Genomic DNA, 21,609 nt, shown 5'->3' with positions numbered 1-21,609 from the left:
AATAAGCTCAGCCTTGATATAAATGCTTCAACAGTATTTTTTCCTGCTCCACCTGACTAGAGATTCGTCTCGAAAAAAAGACGCAGCAAGACCAGATGGGTCCACTGCTTATATTCCAAAATTGGATTCTATGCCTTCCGCCCGTCGCCGACCACACTGTTTGTCTCATTTTCAATGGGCACAGCTCCTCTCGACATCCTACCTGCACACACACGAGCACGGCACGTGTGTGCGCGACTGGGTCGACTCAGACCCGAGGCTGTAAGTGTTATCGCCATCTGCCACGGAGATAGCGCTCATCTCTCCTCCTGAGTTATTTATTGTGTTATGGCTGCACTGGGTGGACGGTGGCGGGAGAGGAGGGGCCGCGGCTCTGCTTCATAGACCTCTCCTCTTCCCTTCCAAGCGACTGTCTCACGTGCATGTTTTCTGGGAGCTGTGTGTGTGTGTGTGTGTGTGTGTGTGTGTGTGTGTGTGTGTGTGTGTGTGTGTGTGTGTGTGTGTGCGTGCGCGGAGGCTTGCAGCTCACAGGGAGGAGCAGCAGAGGCATACTGAGCAGCCTGCCAGGACTCGCGTGTTAAGGAGAAGCTGCCTCAAACTGCTGTTTGCGCACGTACATCACGGAGGGCCGGCGGTGCCGACGAGCCCGACAGAGGGAGAGTCTGCCACTTAACCCCACGAAGGGCTTTGGTCGGCTTTCCTCTCGCGGTTGAGGCGGGCAAATAAACTGTTTTGTTACAAAGTCAAGAGCTCTCAGAGACGTCGGATTCAGATTCTGTATCTGGCTATTGTTTCATGCACAGTCGAGCCAATCAAATCCAGGCTCTCTTGTGTTTATATTCATATCATCTTCATACGCATACCACATCTAAAGCGACAAATTTGGCCAAGTTCTGTGCAGCAATGCCACAATTAAGAACGTGAAACATGTAAAAACAAAATGGAAAACATTGTGCCACATGTGCAAAAAGTGACAAAATGATAGAAATCCAGGAGCAGAAGACCAGGAGGGCAGTGAAAGCAGGAAGGATGTGTTTTGAAGAGATTTCTTTCTTAATTATAAAATGAAAAAGTTGGTATCGGTTCCTCCTCCTTCTCCTTCTTAAATGTTTTCAATCACTTTGAGTGTGGAAGTGATGAACACCTGCAGTGAGCCTTCAGCTGGTGATCTTCCCAAATCTGCGACGTTTCTTATACAAATTCATCCCTTCGTGTTTGGCCGATTAGCAACAGCGTGCAGTGCTCCCAGTCGATACTGCCAGTTGATCGCTAACCACTGAGTCTGCACTGCTCCCCTTGATCCGTCATCGCCCCACAAAATTTCAAAGCATGGCAACGTTCCTCTATTGCACCTATTTTAGAGGCTACTTTGTACAGACATAAACACAGGTTTCCTTGTCCAGAGCCTGGCTTGACATTTTCAAAGCCTTGGGCGATCCAGAGCGCAAAAAGTTTGGAAACCACTTTTAGAGGAAGTAAAAGAGGGGGAAAAAAAACTAAAAATCGGGTCATTTGAGGTCCTTCGGTGTCTGCGCTCCACTTCAGTGATGACCTGAAAGTGTTGCTCCTGCTGATTGCCGCCATTCTCAGAGCGACAGGACAGGAAGAGCCGAGGATGGCGGCGGTACGATTTCGACTTGCAGTCTTGACCCCCTCTCCTCGCCTCCAGCCCCCCACACGCGCATTTCAGAGTGGGCTGATGACAGGCTGTTGGAATTCCCTGCTGTTTCGCCGAATCATTTGAAAACGTGATTAACGGCTGCGGAACACAATAACAATGTGACTCTCATTGGAGCTGCGGGTACGGCGGACCAGCCTGGGAAATCATCCAGGCCCTAATTGCTGAAACAGACCCCGATTCAGGCAATTGGAAGTGTTTTCGCTTCCCACAGGTCCTTTGTGCTGTATTTACGCACTTAAAAAAAAAAAAAAAAAAACATACCGCCGCGTGTGTGCGTTTTAAAACATGTATTTCAAAGTTAATTACAGGTTATAAATGGCTTTTAAAGATTTTTTTTATATAATCAAAGCTCATGAATGAGTCACTTTCTTCGATTTGTTCTAATTTGTCCGTCGCCACTTGACGGTAATGACGAAACCGGTGAGTCTGGAACTCGTTGAGGTGTTTATACTTCCCGCATTGTTCCACTTTCTGTGTTTTGAATTGATTTTTCTTTCTTTCTTTCTTTCTTTCTTTCCCCACACCGAGCGACTTCATCTTTAAGATAAGAAAATAAAACCTGGAGCAGTGAATGGTTGCTTTGCCGCTGCTTTGTCGGCCACACAGTTTTATTTGACTTTTATATCCCAAATAAGCTGCCGAGCTGCGGTCCAGGTTTACACATATTTATATAGGGTCGGCCGTTTGAAAAGCCATGAGGAGATTAATGTTCCCCCTCATTCAATAAAGCCTCCGCCGGCCTCGTTCCGAGAGTCCAGCTTTTTCTTTCCCTGCGTGAAGTGTTTGCTTACTGAACGGCTCTTTTGAGGTATTGGATGTTTATATATCCGTTGATATTAGCCCGGTGCCTTTCCTCAGCTTTTTTTCTTTTTTCTTTTCCCTTCCCTCCTCTTCTCTCGCTGCTGGATTCCAGAAACTCAACGCGCCGCATCGCCTGAGGAAGCGCAGCCCGGCTTCCCTCCAGTTGTGAATAGATTTATGGGCGATATAAACAAAATTTACAGCAGACAGAATCATTTCGGCAGAGCGACCCCCCCCAACACACACACACACACACACACACACACACACACACACACACACACACCACCACCACTACCACCAGTATAACAGTATAAACCCTCTGTCTCCCCCCTTTCTCCTTTCTACCCCCCCCCCCCCTTTTTTTTTTTTTTTTTTTGCTACTCCGCCCTTCCATTTCATTAAGCCTTAAGACAGCCGTGGAAGTCTGGAGTCCTGTCTGTCACCACAGCCTTGTCCCCCCCCCCCCACCCCCCCGCCCCTCTCCCCTCCCCTTCTTCCTCCTCCCACTCCTCCCTTTATGTTCTCCAACCTCTCCCGAGACCCGCAGCCACTTTTCTCTCTACATTTCATGCTTACTTTCATTCCGGTCGGCCCGCCCTCTCTGAGAAATCGTCCGCTCCCATTTGCCCGCTTCCCTTTGTGGCGGCCAGACAGCCATGTAATTGCGGGCCGCGTGTGGAGCGCCATCAGCGCGCCGCTTGTGTACCTGCCCGCCGCCGCTGCCGCCACCGCCGCCACCGCCGCCACCCCTCCCTCCTCGCCCCTCCCTCCTCACCCCTCGCTCCTCGCCGCCTCCTTTGTTGGCGTTCCACGGCGATTGGCGGCAGCGGCAGACAAGCGCGACGCATGTTGTTTGGCCGAGGGACACGTCTGCGCTCTTTGTGATAAATGCGGAACCATCGGGTTCTCACAGGTCTCCCCCCGCCGCTCTTCCTCCCGCTGCGACAAGACGATTTTGCCAAGGAACACATGCGTGCGTCAGCGCAAAACGCGTCACTTTGGGACACAACGGCACCATTGTCCGTTTGTTCTTTTCACTTTCCAGGCCCCACGTTTCCTCTCCTGACTGCAGTCCACGACGCGGTTGCCCAAGTTGTACAGTTGAAATGTGGATCATTTGTTTTCATGTATCGTCTTCATTTATTGATTTCTTCAGTTTCAGGCAGACTGTACTTGTTGAGAGGCAGCAGTTCAGTTTCGGGAAGCTACCATGTTTTAAGACTTTTAAGGAGATTTTCAAAGCTACCACACAGAACTGTAAATATCATCATGGACACATGTTCCCAAAAAGAGATCCATTTAAGTCTTCACATTAAGACTGGATTAAGAGCTAAGTAGTCATTTTTTCAAGGTTTGATCTCAGTTAAGTAAAACTCACCAAAATGAACAAATCCACGCACAAAGGCAACAGTTCAGAAGCAAAAGAATTTCTTGAAAATCTTCTTTCATTCTTATTTAGCCTGGTCGCCAGTGCTTGTTAATTGTTGGCCTTTGAAAGAAAAATCGAATGAATGAAAACATTTAATTTGCCTTACGTCCGTCCTCCACCCATTACCCGCACCACCAAAAAAAAAAAAATGACTATCTATATGTCTGTTTATCTATCTATCATAGAACTTGAGAGATGATGACTCCTGAACTGACCAGTGTGGCTGTAGACTCATTTTCCTTTTCCTCCTTGTTTCCTCGTCTGCCTGCCGACTGACACACACACACACACACACACACACACACACACACACACACGCGCACGCTAAAGCGCTTGTGATACCCGTTGATTCCAACAACCCCACCACCTCGTAGTGTTTTCACTCTGATACGTTTTCATCCACCGTTGTGCCTCCACAAATGCGCATCGCGACAGAACATAAAGGATGTTTCCGGGGCGGGGGGGGCGTCCTCGAGGTCCAGTTGTGTGGTCCAACCGACTCAATGTAAAAGAAACAAACGTGTTTCTGGTTTCGCTGGGACGGGAGGAATCCTCGCGTCCTCCCGCCGTGCCAAGAACCAAACCGCTGAAAATGAGCTTTGTGTTTGTGCGTGCGGAGAGCGGAGTGAGGCCGAGCGGCGAGCGACGCTCTCATTGTTTACCTCCAGCAGTTTGTGCCGACAGCGCGGTGACGGCGAGCCAAAACACGCTGACCCGCGGATGGCGCTCGCCCCGCTCGCTCGCTCTCTCTCCCTCCTGAATTTTTTTTTTTTTTCCCGCTACTTCCTTCCCTCCTTCCCTGACACATTTTCCATTCTTTCTCTGCTATTTCTTCCCCCCTCCCCTCTTTCACGGCCAGATTTTTGGATTCCTGCGGCTCACGTCGCCTCACCGCCATCACGGTCCCACACACTGACACTTCTGTCAGCCCCTCGTCCCGTTCTCGCTTCCTAATCCCCCCCCCCCCCCCATCCCCTTGCTCTCCCACCACAGCCTCCCTCACGTCCCACGTTCCCCGCCATCCTCCTGCCTCTTCATCCTGCTTTTCTCACCAAATCCCTTCTCTGCCTTACACTCCCCCCCCCCCCCCCCCCCCCCCCCCCCCATCCATCCGCCAGCTTTTTGCCCGCTAAGCTGGAGCACCTTGCCACACGGTGGACTTTTCCGCTCCCTGCACCTGACTCGGCTCGGCTCGGCTCTCAACCCTCGACTCCAGGAGCATCTCATTGATCTGCGGTGCTTCAGGATGCTCACCACGTCCGGCTGGTGCTTTTGTCACAGGCCCGGTACATTATTGAAAGGGAGGCGGATCACTAATTCATGTCAGCTGAGTCTTTGGGGGGAGGGAGTGTCGGGGGGGTGGTGGGGGTGGGGGGGTTGGGTGTTGAGTGCAGGTGGGGAGGGAGCGCTTGTTGCATCTTGAAGGGCTTTTATGTGGCCGGAGCTGCTCATTGGCTCCATCCTTCCTCATCTCCTCGGTTGTCTCCTCAACACTCTGTCATCTCTCCACACACACACACACACACACACACACACACACACACACACACACACACACACACACACACACACACACCTCTAACGAGAAGCCTCCTCTCTCTCTCTCTCTCTCTCTCTCTCTCTCTCTCTACCAGCCCTACCATCCCTATTTACCTTTAATCAGCCACTTGCGGACCAGTGTTGATCATAAATCTGATGGAATTGCTTTTGTTCCGACCTTGTAACGACAAACACCTGGACTTTGTTTTACCGTCAGCACGTCACCCCCCCCCCCCCCCCCCCCCCGCGCTTCCTTTTCCTCGACGTTCATTCTGAACGCATTTGATCTTAAGCAGCTTTAATGGGAGGAGGCAACGCATCGCACGAGCCACATTCCCCTTCAATGTGATAGCAATAGATTTGATTGATTTTTTTTAACCAACTTTTGTTATTTCCCGGGCCGAATTTTGTATATGTGTCAGAATATCTGACAGAGACTCAGCTCGAGATCCACAAAACAAAGCTGTTGTTCTTAGGATTGACTAATTGTAGGCAGGTCCTTTGTATTTATTGTTACAAAGATTGAAGAGTTTTTCCGTCGTGCTGAAGAGAGATTAGCACATTCAGGACACATTTTACCCCCCTTTCTCTTTGTTTTCTTTCACCACATCCCTTTTGATCGCGTGGTGTCATAAGTCACACGTTGAGCTGGAATCCAACATTTGCGTCTGCTTAAACGGTTGAAGCCGAAACACAAGCTCGCGGAGGAAACGCCGCCTTCCCTCCCAATCCTCCCTCCTCTTCTGGGACGCTGAGGATACGGCATCAAAAAAATAATAATAAAAAAAAAAAAAAAATGGTAAAAAAAAAATCCCCCTCTCTCAACAAGTCTGTGAGCATCACACCTTCGGCTGTGGAGAGATAAGCCAGCAGATAGCAGGCGGATACAAGCGCTGCCTCTCAGACTCAGCCCAGCTGCCGCTCACGCTGCGTGTGCGTGTGCGCATGCGACTCTTAACGAGAGGCAGAAGTAAAAAAAAAAAAAAAAAAAAAAGAATTCCCTGTCTCACGTTTTTTTCCACTCTTGCGGATCCATTCCAAGGCTTTCACACGGGCGCGGCGATGGCATGGAGGATCTTGTCTTTGGCCTCATAAATATGCGCGATCGAGCGCCAGCGTGCAGATCAAAAACATTTTCTCCTGAAGGTTAATGGGTCAAACGCGCTGATCAAAATCCAGTTGTTGCTCACACTCCTCTCATTAGAGCCATTTAAAGAGAATTATTTGATACAGATACTCTGATCTTCCCCTCAGCCCTCCCGAGTGTATCCTCCGCCTTTACACACACACACACACACACACACACACACACACACACACACACACACACACACACACACACACACACACACACGTGCACACACACACACAAACACGTATACACTGGAGGTCCTCTGGGCTCTGGCACTGGGCTGAATGCAAATGCTGCGTCTTTGAAGTGAGCAAGCTAACTATAACCGCGCGTTTACGCACACGCCGGCGTGCACCACACACATATGCGCGCACGCACCCTCTGTTAGCGCCCGGCACTTTAATCAGATCAGGTGTTTAATTATTAATGCGTGCATTAAAAGAAGCTGAGGCAGGATGCGAGAAGCTGTTCTGACCCTGCAGCTCTGCTGTTTAACCTTTACAGTGGAGCACTTGTGTGTTTGTATGCGTGTGTGTCTCTCTCTCTGTGTGTAACAGAGGAAGCGGCCTTATGTGTATTCCAATGTGTGTGTCTCTGAAGTGAATTGCCCCGAAGTTCAGAAGGCACTGCGCACAGTTTCCTCGGGTGAGGCTTTAAACAGGTTTTCTCTCTGTGCTGCTCCGCAGGTGCGTGGAGATCATCGCCAAGGAGGGGCGGAGCCTGAAGGAGCTCTACCTCGTGTCTTGCAAAATCACCGACCACGGTAGGAGGCTCTCAATCAGCGTCCCCGTGTTGCAGTCAACCGCCAAGATTATTATCGCAGCCGTTATTACCCGGCGTCGCCGCCATGATTCAGGACTCATTTGTTTTTTACGGCGCGGCCCTTACGAGGGCGCAACACAGTAAAATTATTATTGAAAAGTTTCCGCCCGTTCGCGAAAACATCTCTTTGCAGCCGCTCGGAGAAATTTAGCGGCGGGAGTCGGAGGAGGAGGAGATACCGTAAAGAGGAAATACGCGCTTGCTGCGTTGTTGCGTTTTATAGAATGCAGGAGGGTTTGCGTTTGCTGCAGTCGTGAAACGTCAGCGGCGCGATGCTAAGCTAACATGTTGGATGTCCTCCGGGTTTGTGTGTTTAGCTTGCGTGCATGTGCTTGTTTGTTTGTTTGTTTGTTTGTTTGTTTGTTTGTGTGCGCATGTGTTTTGTTTCCACCCACAGACCATGGTTGTTATGAACCCCGCCCCCCCCAAGTCGGAGCCCCCAGAAATAAAAACTAAGATTCTTCTTTTTTTTCTCCTCAACACTGACGTTGACAATACACACATCCTGCGCTGTGTTCAGAAAGTGTTGAATGAACTGCATTTTCAGCCTTTTAGATTTGGTTTCATTCAACAGTAATTCAGCTAATCACAGCCTTTGTTAAATAGCAATGGTTCGTTTGGGGGCTTTTCAAATTGTGAACGCTCCAAGTGGTTGAAATGGCACACGGTGATAAGTAAGAAGACTATTCGCATTATCATTTGAAAAATAGCCTCATGGCAACATTGTTTCTGATGAGCTCTTTTGTTTGGATTGTGGCTCTCAGTTAAAGAAACTATACCAACAATTTTGGGTGTTTTTTCAACTTTTCTGAACAATAATAATAATAATAATAATAATAATAATAATAATAATGATAATAAACTTTATTTGTATTGCACCTTTCTTAACATAGTTGCAAATTGCATCCACAGGCATAAAAATACAGTTTCAACAACAACAACAACAACAAGAATAGCACAATGTTAAAAACAACACAAAAAAATGGTCAATAAATACAAAAGGAGAAATAAGAGCTTAGATGGACTCGACTGCTGATTTTGGGGATTTCAAAGACCTTTTTTGTAAGAATCGGTTTTTAAAAGAGATTTGAAATGAGTTTGCGAGCTGGCGGGCTTGATTTTCCATAATCTGGGAGTGTAGATGATGGAACCTGACGGATCACAGTCCTAACGCTTTGCACTCACCTGCTGCACGGTGTTTCCTCCAGACGCGCTGCACTTGTGTCGGCTCAGCACTTAATATTTGTTTTAATCTAATGGCGGCTTGACACTCGAGGATGTCGATCGATGAAAATCTTTGTTCGAGGCCTCGAACCCGTCCTCGCTCACCGCTCAGACAACGACCTTGCTCCACTCTTTGTATCCACAGTCTCTTTCGTTCTGTCTGTCTGATCCTGCTTTGTGCCACTCTCACGTGCGCGCCAATAAGATGTGTTCTCCCCTCTTTTTGCACCTGATTTATCATCGGGGAAGGTGTGCAATATGGTCTTTTTGTTCTCCTCTTCTCGCCACATGTTCTCGTGACTGCAGGTGGTATTTGCACGATTCGGCCTGCTTCCAATCAGCATTGTGTTGACAAACGTAGCGGAACGGCCCATAACCCGATGCATAGAAGCCATCTGGAGCAGAATTTCACTCGATTCCGCGATGTTCCCCATTTAACAATAGATTTTGTTTTTATTGGCCGCTCCACGGTGGCGTGATTGCGGACATATGTCTCGCAGCTCATTCATACCTCAGTGTTGAGCCCACAGTGGAGCTTATGTATCCCAACAGGCCACTATGTTGTGGGCCCACATGCCCCGCCCCGGAAATATAACCGTCTAGCAATACCAGGGCTGTGATTGGTGCGCTTGTTCCCTGGGCATTTGGCAGGTTCCTGGATGATGAGCGTGCAGCAGACTGAGGCGAGTGAACTGACCCGCTAACGTCAGAGCCAATAGAAACGGGCGGAGTCCAACGACCTGTATTTTTATTTCCCCTTTTGCTTTGGTTTATTTGCAAGCTGCCGACGAGGCAGAAACTCTTCAGTGCGTTCAAATCAATCATCAGCCAGTTGATCTTAATTGTATTTAATAAATTGAATTTGTTTAGTGAATGTAGTTCACGCTGCGGGAGGATTTCTGCCAGATAGGCCTGTTAATAGTGAGTGTTTTTGTGTGTGTGTGTGTGTGTGTGTGTGTGTGTGTGTGTGTGTGTGTGTGTGTGTGACATCAGACAGCAGTGTGATTTGAGATACTGAAAAATAAAAGGGCATAAAAGGCGGAACATCAGCCAACATTGACCGAGTCTGTAGCTTTAGATGAAATCAGAGCTGCCATGACAAATTTGAGTCAGCCAATTATTTGTGTTTATTGAATTGAATTGATTTGATTTTGGGAAAGCGTTTCGTCGGCAGTTGATGGACTTGAGAGGTGGCCAGCTGTCATCTGCTATGTTGCCAAACCCTAAATTAGTCGCTTGCTTTTTTGGATTGCGTTGTTGTGAAGTTGTTTGGAGAGAGAATTGACTAAATGACTTTATTTAAACCCTTCTCTGCGTCGACGCAAGTTTGGAACTTTTTGATTATGCGGAATTATGTCGAGTTTTATTTGTTTTGCTTGCAGCCTCATTTGCGGCCCACCTCGCCGAGCGGGGCTCGTTAAACCAGTTGAATTCCTTTTTGTGTTTTTGCGTCTTAACGTCAGAGATTTAAGACGGCAAAGTGCACCGAGTTATATGTCTAAAGAGTCGCTTCATTCGGAGTTGTTATTGTTGTTTTTCTCTGATCATTTTACGGGCCAGCATGTCAAGCATCTATAAACACATAAAGGAAACTTTAGCAGGAGTTTTTTTTTTTTTTTTTTTGAAGCTAAGACAACCACTTGGCTCCGCTGCAGCTGATCCTGAAACTGGAGCCTTTTGCTTTTTGTCTGCCCTCAGTCGCAGCCTCGGGGTTCGTTAAGTAGAAGATGCGGATGAAACAACAGCAGTCGCCACTCGTGCAGACAAAGTGGGCTGCAGACCTCGCTGCCTCCTCTGTGACTCTGACGCCTGCCCACTGCTGTTACTTCCATCCACTAATAATCGGCCTGACCTCTCTGAACCTGAACCTTAACCGTGTGCGAAACCTTGCGTGGGCGCTCGTCCCCCTCCTCTCCCCCCAACCCCACCAGTTGTGTGATTAATGACTCGGGGAACACAACAGTACATTAAACTGGGAATGCAGGCAGCCGCCGAGCCCATACATCCTTCTCCATCTCTGCGTCTCTCTAATCATTTTGACCAAGATGAATTGTTGATATCTGATCTTCTTCCTTCACTAATGACCCCTCCGGCCCTCTTTAGCTGATGATGGGATCTTTGTGCGTGCGTCTATTAGTGTGCGTGTGTGCGTGTGTGCGTGCGCTCTCCTTCAATAGAGATGCCTGTTGTGGGGAGCTCTGCGCTTTAACAAAATGATTGGTGGATTTCCTGCTTCGGTCTCAGATAAATTAAATAACAGAAATGAGATTTTGCATCAGCCAAGCTGGCCCCTGTTTCCCTTTTTTCCCTCCTCTCTCTCTCTCTCTCTCTCTCTCTCTCTCTCTCTCTCCCTCTCTCTCTCTCTCCCTCTCTCTCTCTCTCGCTCTGTCCATCTCCTGCGCTAATTATTTTTATTAATGGCTTCTCTGAGTGCATTTGAGATGTCCACAAGCCTCTTAGGTTTGAGTGGTCTGTTTTTCCCCCTTGGCACTTACTTCCTGTGCAATTTTTTTCCCCCCCTTTTTTTTTTCTTTACTGGGGCTCCGAGCACCAACATAAAGACCGGTTCAGATGAAAGGACGAGTGAGTGCGGCAACATGCAATTTTAACTCTGCGTGCAGATGGTTTCGGAGATTAGTTTGTAAGTACAAGGAAACAAATGATGAAAAAAAAAATTGGAGGCTGGAGCTTTTTCCCGGTGTAATGATCTTACTGAAAGCCCCATTAGTGCCATGTCTTTGCTCCCATTCGTCAAAGAGCATGAAAACTAATTATCTTAAATAACATTTTTGTCGTATTCAAGGCGGCATAAAGATTCGCTAAAAGCACCTGGAGTCCTTAGTTCAGCTGATAAAGTCACGTATTTCATATGTAATGTGTTCCTGCTAATGCTCCTCACACCTGTTACTAATGATTTACGACGAAGGCTTGGATCGCTCCATCTTGATTTTGCCTCGTCCGTCTGTGTCGCGCTCTCTTTAAAAGTCTTTTATTTTATTTTTTCATTTGGATGCTTTCTGCTTCTGCTCCTTATTATTGTTATTATTATTATTATTATTATTATTTATTTTATTTTTTTTTGCAGAACCTTCTGTCTCAAACTACCAGCAATGAGGCTGTGGGGAAGCCACGTCTTTCTAAAATATAAGCCATCAGCAAAAGTTTAACCCAAATAATGAATTCCTCAGTAAGTGAAAGAAATGTGCGTCCATAAACAGACAAATGGCTGCGGAGCGGATCAGAATGCAAAGGCCCTGATCAACCAATCAGCAGCCCCGTTGCTGCTCACCGCGACTATATTTCAGGGGGTTTCTCCACATGGGGAACCTGCAGTAGTGAGGTCAAGGCTATCCAGGAACTGTGAATGATGTGTACCATGGACTCCGCGGCTTCTACATTTCACAAGCAGTGATTCCATATGGAACACATTCTCTAATACCCAGGGACCCAACGTTATTTACATAATATAACTCATCTTTTTTTTTCTTCCTTTTCTTTCTGGGGGCCCTTCCAGCTGCAGGCCTTTAAGCTGTTTGAAATCATGACCTTCCTGTAAGAAGTCCTAATCTTCACAGTGGCCACTTATCGCTGCCAGTCTAAACCGCGCTTTAACGCGCTCTGTAATTATTCATCTGGACGTCATGCTGTAAGGAGTTAAACTGGAGCAGGTCTGATGTAAAGGAAACTGGGCCGGGACGCAGGCTGGCTGTGCTTTCAGTTTGACCCCAAACCAGTCGGCTTCCCTCTTGGCCGTGCCCAAAGCTGGAAGCCACTGTTGCGAGATGCCCGTAGAGGGAGCCGAGCTAGTGCTAACTAGCTTAGCGTTAATGCTGCAGGAATGGCAGTAATATTAGACGGCACTTTCACTTTGAGGGTAAAAGTTTGCAGTTTTACCACGCGGTCAACAACACCCCACTTGTCGCCACTTGCTTTGGTCATCAGTCTTCTGCTGCGGTTCAATTGGCAGTGTGATGATTTCACTGGTTCGTCCAATAACCTGCCAGGATTGTGACCGTTGTTTTCTACCAGCTATTTATCCAAAGCAACATGAATCCAAGCGCCTTTGGATCATTTTCACCCACCACGGCTTATTATTATTATTTTTGGCAAATTTTACATCTACAAAACAAACACACAAAAAAAAGCCAGCTATTAGAATTCACATTAAGATGAGGAGTACGACGCCAAAAAAAAAAAAGTCCTTTTAACTCTTTAGAATGCGGCATGACTAAAAATGATAAATGGCTGCCTTTTCTTTTTCCTTTTTTCCGGGCCATGAGATTCCAGCTCTCCATTCAGTTATTAACATATTGATGGCTGTGATGTGCCGAACCCCCAGACGTCTCCAGAGACGGGAGAGGAGAGGCGGGAATTGAACCACCAACGCCGTGACCCGCGGATCACGCAGAGACGCGCACTTGTGAATGAATTATCCAAGCAGAGGGAAACAGCGGTGCAACAAGGTTCCCCTCCTTTGTTTGCATCGCCGGCGCTGCACGGCAGCGAGGTGGCGGTGAACAGCGGCGCCCCGGACATAAAAGGTGAAAGACGCAACGTCTGTTGCTAGGCGGCCCTTTCTTTCCCGCCTCCTGCAAGAAGCTGAAAGGTGCCGCTAGTGGCGACCTTGATGAGAAGCCCCGCCCCGGCCCGTTAAGATCTCTCCCTTGCCGCGCAGAGGCCACGCCCCCCCCCTCCCGCTGCGTCAGGGGTGATCGCGACAGCGTCTGCGTGCGCCTCTTGTTCCTGTGTGTGCGATTTTGCGCTCGTCCATTTGTGTTTCCTGTGGCTGCACTCATCTCGTCCCTGCTAGCCCGGCCTGCTTTATCTCAGGGACGAGAGAGAAAGAAAAAGAGAGAGAGAGAGGGAGAGATAGACCCTGGCTCTGTTCTTTACATATGGTAATCCTCCCCTTTTAGCCGTGCACCTCCCCGCCGTCCCTGGCCTTGTCATTCGCGGCCTCCCGTGTACATCTGCGCACGTCAGGAGGTGGAGAGGGACGGCCGAAGGTGAGACACCCGAGAGGGAGGGAGGGAGAGAAGGAAGGAGGGAGGATGATGAAAGGCTGCAGCTCGGCTCCACAGTCAGCAGACCTTCGGCGGAGCTGCCGCAGAACTGCAAAGTGGGCTGAGATGATTCGAATGTCAACGTTGAAACGATCGCTTTGGACTCCGGTTCGGATTTTTTTGGTTCACACCTTTTTTTTTTACGGTTGGACTCCAACGCGATTTTATTGCAGCCTCCGGTGCAAACGGCGAGGCTTCACGCGCAGTCGCTCTGCGTTCTGAATGTGAAGGCCACAGACGGGAGCCGTTTCTTCTCCATTGTGAGCGATGACCTGGAGAGTGAATAGAGGGAGAGTGTTTACTGGAATGGCGGCTCTTTGTGCGGAGGAGAATGTCGCTCACCGATTCGGTGCTCATATGAACCCGAGTCGGTAAAAAGAACCGAGTTTCCCATCGCCAGTGCAGATGGCTCCAGTCGACCGATTGATTTCTTTTTATTTATTTTGAACTTGTAAACAACAATAAAATGAAAAAGCAAAAAAACAAAGACAAGCAACCAGCGAAAGACAACAGAACAGTCCAAGATAAACAGTGTTTCCAATCTTCTTATCGTGGAGAACCGCACATGGAACTTGACCCACATTTGATTGCGGTGTTCCTGATGCAATTAAACAATCAGATTTCTGAGGAAACCAGTCTGATCCAGTTACCTTGGTCTCGCCGTGTGAACGTAAAACTCTGGGAGGGAGGAAGAACAAAGGCCTCCATTGGAACAAACTTAATTCTAAGTTGTGTGTAACAGTTTAACCAGTTCAAGCCTGAGCTCTGCTCCAATTTGGCCTCGGTCGCTCATTACGGCCCAGCGAGAATTCCGACTTTTATTGAATGAACCCCAGGTTTGAAAACAGCCCGAGCCTGCCGGACATGTGAGGTAATTCCACTGAGACGGGAAAAAAAGGAAAGAGATGAAAGCTGATATGTTGACAGCGGCATCCCGTCCTCCATCCTCCAGACTGAGCCATTCTTCTGCGTAGCTGCCGCGAGGACGACTGAGCCTCTCGTTGGCATGTCCGTCTGTATTTACCCATGTGTCAGCTTGCGGGATTATTGTTGCCTTTCAGTTTTTTTTTCTTTTTTCGGGGGGGGCCGTATTCTTTTATTTGATCACACACTTCAAGGCCCGTGCACGGTGAACACCCCCCCACGCCCCTCCAGCTCTGAACCGCCTTCAGACTTTCCAGCCCTCTCGCCATCCATCATTCCGCTATCGCTTTTATCCGATGTGCTTTGCTCTAAATGTGAGTAATGTTGATAAATAAGGCTCCGCAGCCCCTCCGCCTGAGCAGAGCCTCAAGGGTAAAGTCTGCATGCCGACATGCGCACATACCTTCACGTAAGCTTCTCTTGTGCTCGCGGGTCCTCCACCGCCGGGGACACGTGGACACGTTACATTCTATCATAATGTGTTTCAGAAGGTGTAGATGCTTTCCATACTGTCTCCAAGTCGGGCATTTTGAAGTGCAGTTGAACACAATTTCTTTGATATTGCATTAAAAGAAAGTCTCAAGCTGTCAAAGTTAAGATAACAATTTTAACTTGAAACTTTTGAAACTTCAGCATCGCAGCGACACATTTGGTTTCCTCTTGAAGTTTGCAGTTGTCAGAATTTAACTATTTATATTTACCTGCTGAACTAATGTTTCAGAGTTCACTCATAACAGCATATGGAGATGCACAAATCACCATCATTGGAAGTTACTGACCTGGAAGTGTTATTGACACACAATCTGTAGCTTTCGTTACATTTCTGTTCCATAAACCTGATTCCAGGATGCCCTTTTTCATTATTTAGTCCCACTTGTTTTATTTTCTTAATAAAGTCTCAGGCTTGCTTCATCTGACCTTCAGTGATCAACAATAAGAGGCATTATCTCTATTTATATCAATTATTTTTTTTGACAATATGTCTTTTACACACATTTTAATTTACAGTTCAGGTTCCCTTTAAATCTAAAGGTTTGTTTGCCAACCCTGCTGCCACACTGCTAGTAGAACACACAGCGTTTCCGCTTGGAGGTTGAACCCGGCTCGACCTCCTGACCGCCGGGGTCGGCGCCACACTGCGGCCGCTCATTACATCTTTTAGCCATCCACGCAGATGCAAGCACGGTGGAATCCCTGACATGACCTGACGCCACCTAACGGCTCGTGTTAATTGCGGGAGACGCAACAGCTGCACCCCTGCCAGCTTCTCTGCAGCGGTGGATCTGGCTAAAGCAGGATTACCGTGGGGTGAAAAAGTGAAACGGCTTTTGCCTCAGATTTATGTAACCCGAAACCTTCCGGCCGATGATAAAAAGTGCGTCTGAAACAACCACAACGAGAGAAAGAAAACAGACAGAGACGAGGAGACCGTAATGTCATAAATGAAACTATCTGGCTTTGTGTCGTCTGGCTGCTTTTTTTTTTTAGAGCGGCAGCCGAATCAAAGGTCACTGAATTTCAGCCGATAGCAATCAGCTGCTGATCAGCCGGAGTGGCGTCCAAACACAACTGGACGGGAGAAAAAACCCTGCGGCTGCTGCGCTCGCTTCCATTCAGCTCTAGAACAGCTGAGCTGGTCGAAGTCCAGCCAACTTCCTCGCTCACACACACACACACACACACACACACGAGTGACAACTGGGCTGATTCTGAGGGGCACTGCTTGCGTTCGCCTGCTGTCTGTTGCTTTTCTCTGCAGCCTAAAGTGTGACACTTGCAGACCTGTTGAGAGAAGAGCATTTTTGTCGTTGTCTATTTTTATTTTTGATGCATATCCTCACTGTCTTGCAAACACAGGGAAGAGAAAAGGGAGCATTAGGAGGGAAGCATACTTGACATGCATGTAAAAGGTGCTAGTAAATACATATTATTATTTTTATTATTATCATTATTATTATTATTGTTAACACACAAAACCCACCGACCGCTGCTTCATTTTCCTGCACGACCCTGCAGAACTGAGCCAACACGCAGCAACAGCGCCTACTGGTGAGATTTCATCAGCTGGCTTTGCTCCTCCCTCCTCCCCCTGAAGGTGCAGGAGAGACAGGCAGGTTGGAGAGTAGAACATATGTTGCCGGGCGCTGGCGGACGTGGCGAGGACTCGAATAAAGCAGGTTATTATCTCCGCAAATCAACACGAGTGGCTGAGCCTGCGGGGGAAACGAGCAGCATTGGCGGCGGCGAGCACAGAGCAGGACTCCGGCGCCGTAGCGCAAACCCAGCATGCATCTGGGTGCTGCTGAACACTGGGAGTGAACATCAGCTGCGTCTCCGTCTGGGCAGCGGCGAACAAGTGGGAGGTTTTTACTCAGCTGCGAGATTTCATCTATTGTGTCAATAAGTACATGGGGAGAAAGTGGTGAAGAAAAGGTCTATTGAAGTAAATCCAGTCTCGCCTACATTCAGTCATTCATTCATTTATTTCACCAATACCAGTGTGTATGTGTGAGTGTAAGTCTCCAGACTTAAGTTGTAGCAGTAAAAGCTCGATTTTCAAAGGATAAATTCTCCGCCTTTGGCTTCTGTGCTTAAATATGCCCGCAGTCATTGATTCTTCATCACTTCCAACTGAGCTTCATATTAGTAAAAAATAAACTCAGCGAGCAGCGTTTGAAGAAAGGTCTCGAATCGTCTTCGGTTTGCGTCTTCGTCTTCAAGTGTTTGTTTAATAAAATAAAATACGCAGCACAAATATGTTCAAAGTGAATACATTCGAAATTAAACAATGTTTGAGTTAAATTTACTCAAAGGAAGCCTTTGAGTCAAATTGTCGACTCAGGCGAATCTAATTTTAGACACATTAGGAATTAAAGCCTGCCTTCCTAACCCCAACCCCAACCCCAACCCCAACCCTAACGCCTTGGCTCTGACGTCGTTGCCAGAGCAACCTGTCAGATGGGTCAGTAATGTGGCCCAGTCTGAACAGAGCCAGGTTCTATTTGGACACTTGCTATAAACAGCATGGACAGTCAGCCCGAAAAATCTGATTTGAGAAGGAATCTGATTGGAATCAGATTCGCCTGCAGTCTGAACGCAGCCTAAGTTTAGTTTTCCCACCGTTTGCATGATCGGCTCTTGAGTGACGGCCAAGAAGTGCACGTAAGAAGTGCACGTCAAGACTGTTGACTGGTTGACCGCTGCTCATGGCCTTGCTGTGTGCTGCTGCTGCTGCTGCTGCTGCATTGTCCCAATCGCTCTCTTCGCAGTGTGGAGCCGAGTATATAAATCGAGATTTCCATTTCCTTACATCAGCCCGTGGTGGCTTTTTTTTTCTTTTCTAGATGGGCCGGGGCGGTTGGGGAGGAGGTGGAGGAGGGGGGAGGAGCGGTGCAAAGAGGCTGAAATTGAATTAGTTTCCATATATTGTCCTGCCCTGCTCTCTCTGCTGCTAAGCCCTGCGCTCTATACACTGGTTGCCTTCTGGGGGAGGAAAAAGAAGTGAGCCGGGCTTAAGTTGTGAAGGCTGGGGCTTACGTTGTCGACCATCTCCTCCGCACCACGCTCGCGCACACACATGCACACGCACGCACACACACACACACACACACACACACACACACACACACACACACACACTCTTTTATGAGATTAAGTCACACACAAATTCCGGACACTCTTGGAGCTAATATTAATATCTTTTTTCACTTACACAATCAACTTTACCCTCACAATACACACACACACACACACACACACACACACACACAGATCAGGCAGATGCTCTCCAATCCTTTGCTATCTGTCCCTCCTCGTACCTCCTTTCCTTTCCTTTCCTTTCCTTCCTCTTCCCTTCTTTCCCTACTTTCCTTCCTTTCCTCTCCTGTCTTTACCTTTTATCTCTTTATTTCCCTTCCTCACCCCCCAGCCTCTCCTCTCCTCTGCTCCACTTTCATCACAGTTGGAGGCAGTTGTCGTCGCTTTCCTTTCCTTTCCTCCCCTCTTTTCTCCTTTTCCCTTCCACTCCTGCTCTCTCCCACTCCACTCGGCCACACTCTGAGGTGTGTGTGTAGTTAATAACTGCGCTCTAAGCGCGCCCGTGGGACCCAATAACACCAAGATGCGTAAGTTATAGATGATGTCCGCGTTATTGCCGGCTATAAGCTTTTGCTTTATAGAAGCAAAACACTTGCTGTTGTTCTTCTTATTAGTTTCTCTGCATGCCTTTGCCGGAGAGTGCCTTTGTGTGTATGTGTGTGTGTGTGTGTTTTGATATGGTAAGTATTTCCCCAGAGGTACAATCCCATATAGTGCGCCTCTGCCTCTGAGTAGCACCAATATAGCCTTTGGACAGGTGTGAAACGTTCGCTTCTGCATTCATGACCAGCACACCTCTCTCTCTCTCTCTCCCTCTCTCTTACACACACACTTACACACACACACACACACACACCCCTGAACATTGTAGAGGGCTGTAATTAGGGCTGCCTGTCAGGGTGTTAAAGTAGTGTTATGTTGTTGAACAGTGCTGCTGAAATCAGCTGTAATCCAAACACACAGAGATGGCAGATGTAACATATCAAATATCAAATTAATATCAAGTGATGTCAAAAACCTTTAAACTGGAGATGTTTATCTCTGCCATCTCCATCCTGCTCATCCAGCTGATCACTTTTTTTTTTTGAAAGAGATGCATTTTGTACCATTTTTTAAACTAAATATTCAGCGTCACTCCTATTTATTAGTTTTTATCGTTTTCAAAAAGTCACAGCGCAGTAAAAAAAAAATAAAAAAAATAAACAAAGGATCTCCATGTTGATCCAGACTCTGGAAAAGCGCAGCTGTGAGCAAGTAGCAGCATTAGTAGTCCGACTCCAATACACACATATACTGTAGCTGTGTTTGTTTAACCACACAGAGCAGTTAGTACAGAGCTGCTCTGTCTGCACCAGTGAACACCTCAAGCACTGTCTGACTAATTCTAGCGTGCAGACTAGTGGACAAAATAGACTCATAGCCAACAACATGGTTTTTTAGTCCCTGATGCCAACAGAAAGAGAACAGGCCCTCCAGTGGACCAATGTCATTTTCTGACATCTGATCAGAGATGAGAGATTTGCACTCGCAGATGTTTTATTCTTTATAAAAAAAATCCTCCTTGTGGATGCAGCCGTCGACCGTCTCTAAGTCAACCCGATTAACTGTCTGACTGATCCACCACCCTTTATTTCTAGACTCGAGGAGTTTATGCGTCCAGACTCTCTCTCGGTTTCTCGCGCCCCCCCCCCCCCCACCAACCCCAGCCTCGTCTTCTCTCCTCATCCTCTCCGTCTTCACTCGTCCTCCCTCCCCGTCTGCCTCCCCTTTGTCACTGTGCTGAGGTGAGAATGGATCTGTCCTGCAGGTTGTCGGGGTGTTGATGTGTGGGCTTGACGAGATTATGGAAGTGTTTAATAGTGAAGGCCCCCTGCTGTCCTCCTCTGGTTAGTTACAGCTCATGAGGTGTCGCTCGGAACGTCCTCTGATCTGGTTTTTTACGACCGCTCATAAGGTTTCATCTTTTGACCGCTGCCGCCGCCGCCACCAAACTTTTTTTTAAAAAACTATTTTTAGTACACTTGTGATAGGATGTGATATTTAAGACAACAATAGACAGGGAAAGATTGGATTATTAGTTGAAAAAAGATCAAATGAATATCCAGCAGGTGATCGATATGCAGCAATAAGCCAGAGAACTGAAGTTGCAAAATTTGTGATGCAGCTATTTTTGTGCAACAGTGTGTTTTGATGATTGGATTGGAGATGCACAGGGCAGAAATCAGCCGGTCAGAGTGGTGAACTGCCAGAGGCCATTCTATTCGCTGTAGACCTTCCTTCAGTAATGAGGTTGAAAGGTTTATCTTTATTATTGCATTTTTTTTTTCAGCCTGGCCATCATAACTCCAGAATAATGAAATTTGAGCACAAATAAAAATGAGAAACTTTGACCTAGTGAACATCCAGCCTCCATGACGTGTGCTGTTTGTTTGTGTCTTTATGGATGTAGCCAGAGAGACAACATGAGCGTTGGCGACGGATGACGCAATTAAAGAATTCCTCGGCCTCATTCCCTGAAAAAAAGAAGCGCAACAACATTAGTAGCTGTGTTTCCATTAGCCCTAGAATTGTGCAAAACCTAAATATCGCAATAGAAAACTGGTACTGAAAACACCTGAAGGTTTTTACGCTGTCATGAAGTGGTTTTTCCGATGTATCACAAAAGTGTCAGGACAACACTATTTGCGCATTTACAGGTGACGCACAGGGTCACATGACCAGTTGAAATGGTGCGTTCTGTTTGGATGGAGGCAGAAATGGAATATTTTCTACAAGTAATCAAAGAGAAAAATATAACAACCGTCTCCTCATGATAGCAGTGGCAACAGCAGTAGTGACAACTGAAGTAGCTGCACCAAGCCGCAACATGTTTTGGATCTCCATCCTCCTCAAAGTGGGGTCTCCGTCTCGCGGGATGAGATTGTACGAGAATCACGCCTTGTGCTGTTCACACCATTCAATGGAAACACCTGCAAATCGCAATTGTACTTTGTTGAAATTTTAGAAGTGTCGCTTTTATTTTGTGAAAAACTGTAAGTGCTGTAAGTGCAGCCAAGATCTCCGTATCTTCCCTTTACACGGTGGAAACCATACATTTTCTCCAATTTGATAGAAACACACTATACTGTATGTCTCGTCAGTCAAGACAAAGTAAGCTATTTTGGATTTGTTTCTCTAAAATGTTAAAATAAGTAATACGTATGAACTCGAGAAAGTAGGATCACAGCAACAAAAAACAATTTTTACATTATCATATTATACTTTATAATTGATTTATTTCCTTGCATTAGAATTGCATTTTGTGATATTAGACGTTAAACAAATCGCTTTGCTCTCAGTTAAAAGTTGACGACGCAAACTTTCCCTCTTTGGAAGGTGACCCCCTCTCTCATTT

The 21,609-nt window shown here is 47.2% G+C and overlaps 1 protein-coding gene across 2 annotated transcripts in view; it reads left to right on the top strand.

The window, feature by feature from the left end:
• fbxl17 (F-box and leucine-rich repeat protein 17) overlaps nucleotides 1–21,609 on the top strand; it is a 191,391-nt gene that overhangs the window by 117,219 nt on the left and 52,563 nt on the right. For both annotated transcript variants that reach the window (XM_076019407.1, XM_076019408.1), the window contains exon 9: nucleotides 7,272–7,348. In XM_076019407.1, the coding sequence (XP_075875522.1) occupies nucleotides 7,272–7,348 (77 nt within the window). The remainder of the gene's footprint in view (nucleotides 1–7,271; nucleotides 7,349–21,609) is intronic.

The sequence above is a fragment of the Nelusetta ayraudi genome, unplaced genomic scaffold, assembly GCF_046127955.1.
Source record: "Nelusetta ayraudi isolate G7.1 ecotype Tasmania unplaced genomic scaffold, CSIRO-AGI_Nayr_v1 ptg000010l, whole genome shotgun sequence".
Lineage (NCBI taxonomy): Eukaryota > Metazoa > Chordata > Actinopteri > Tetraodontiformes > Monacanthidae > Nelusetta > Nelusetta ayraudi.
Note: the sequence above shows the minus strand (reverse complement) of the source record. Positions and strands in the feature narration are given on the sequence as shown.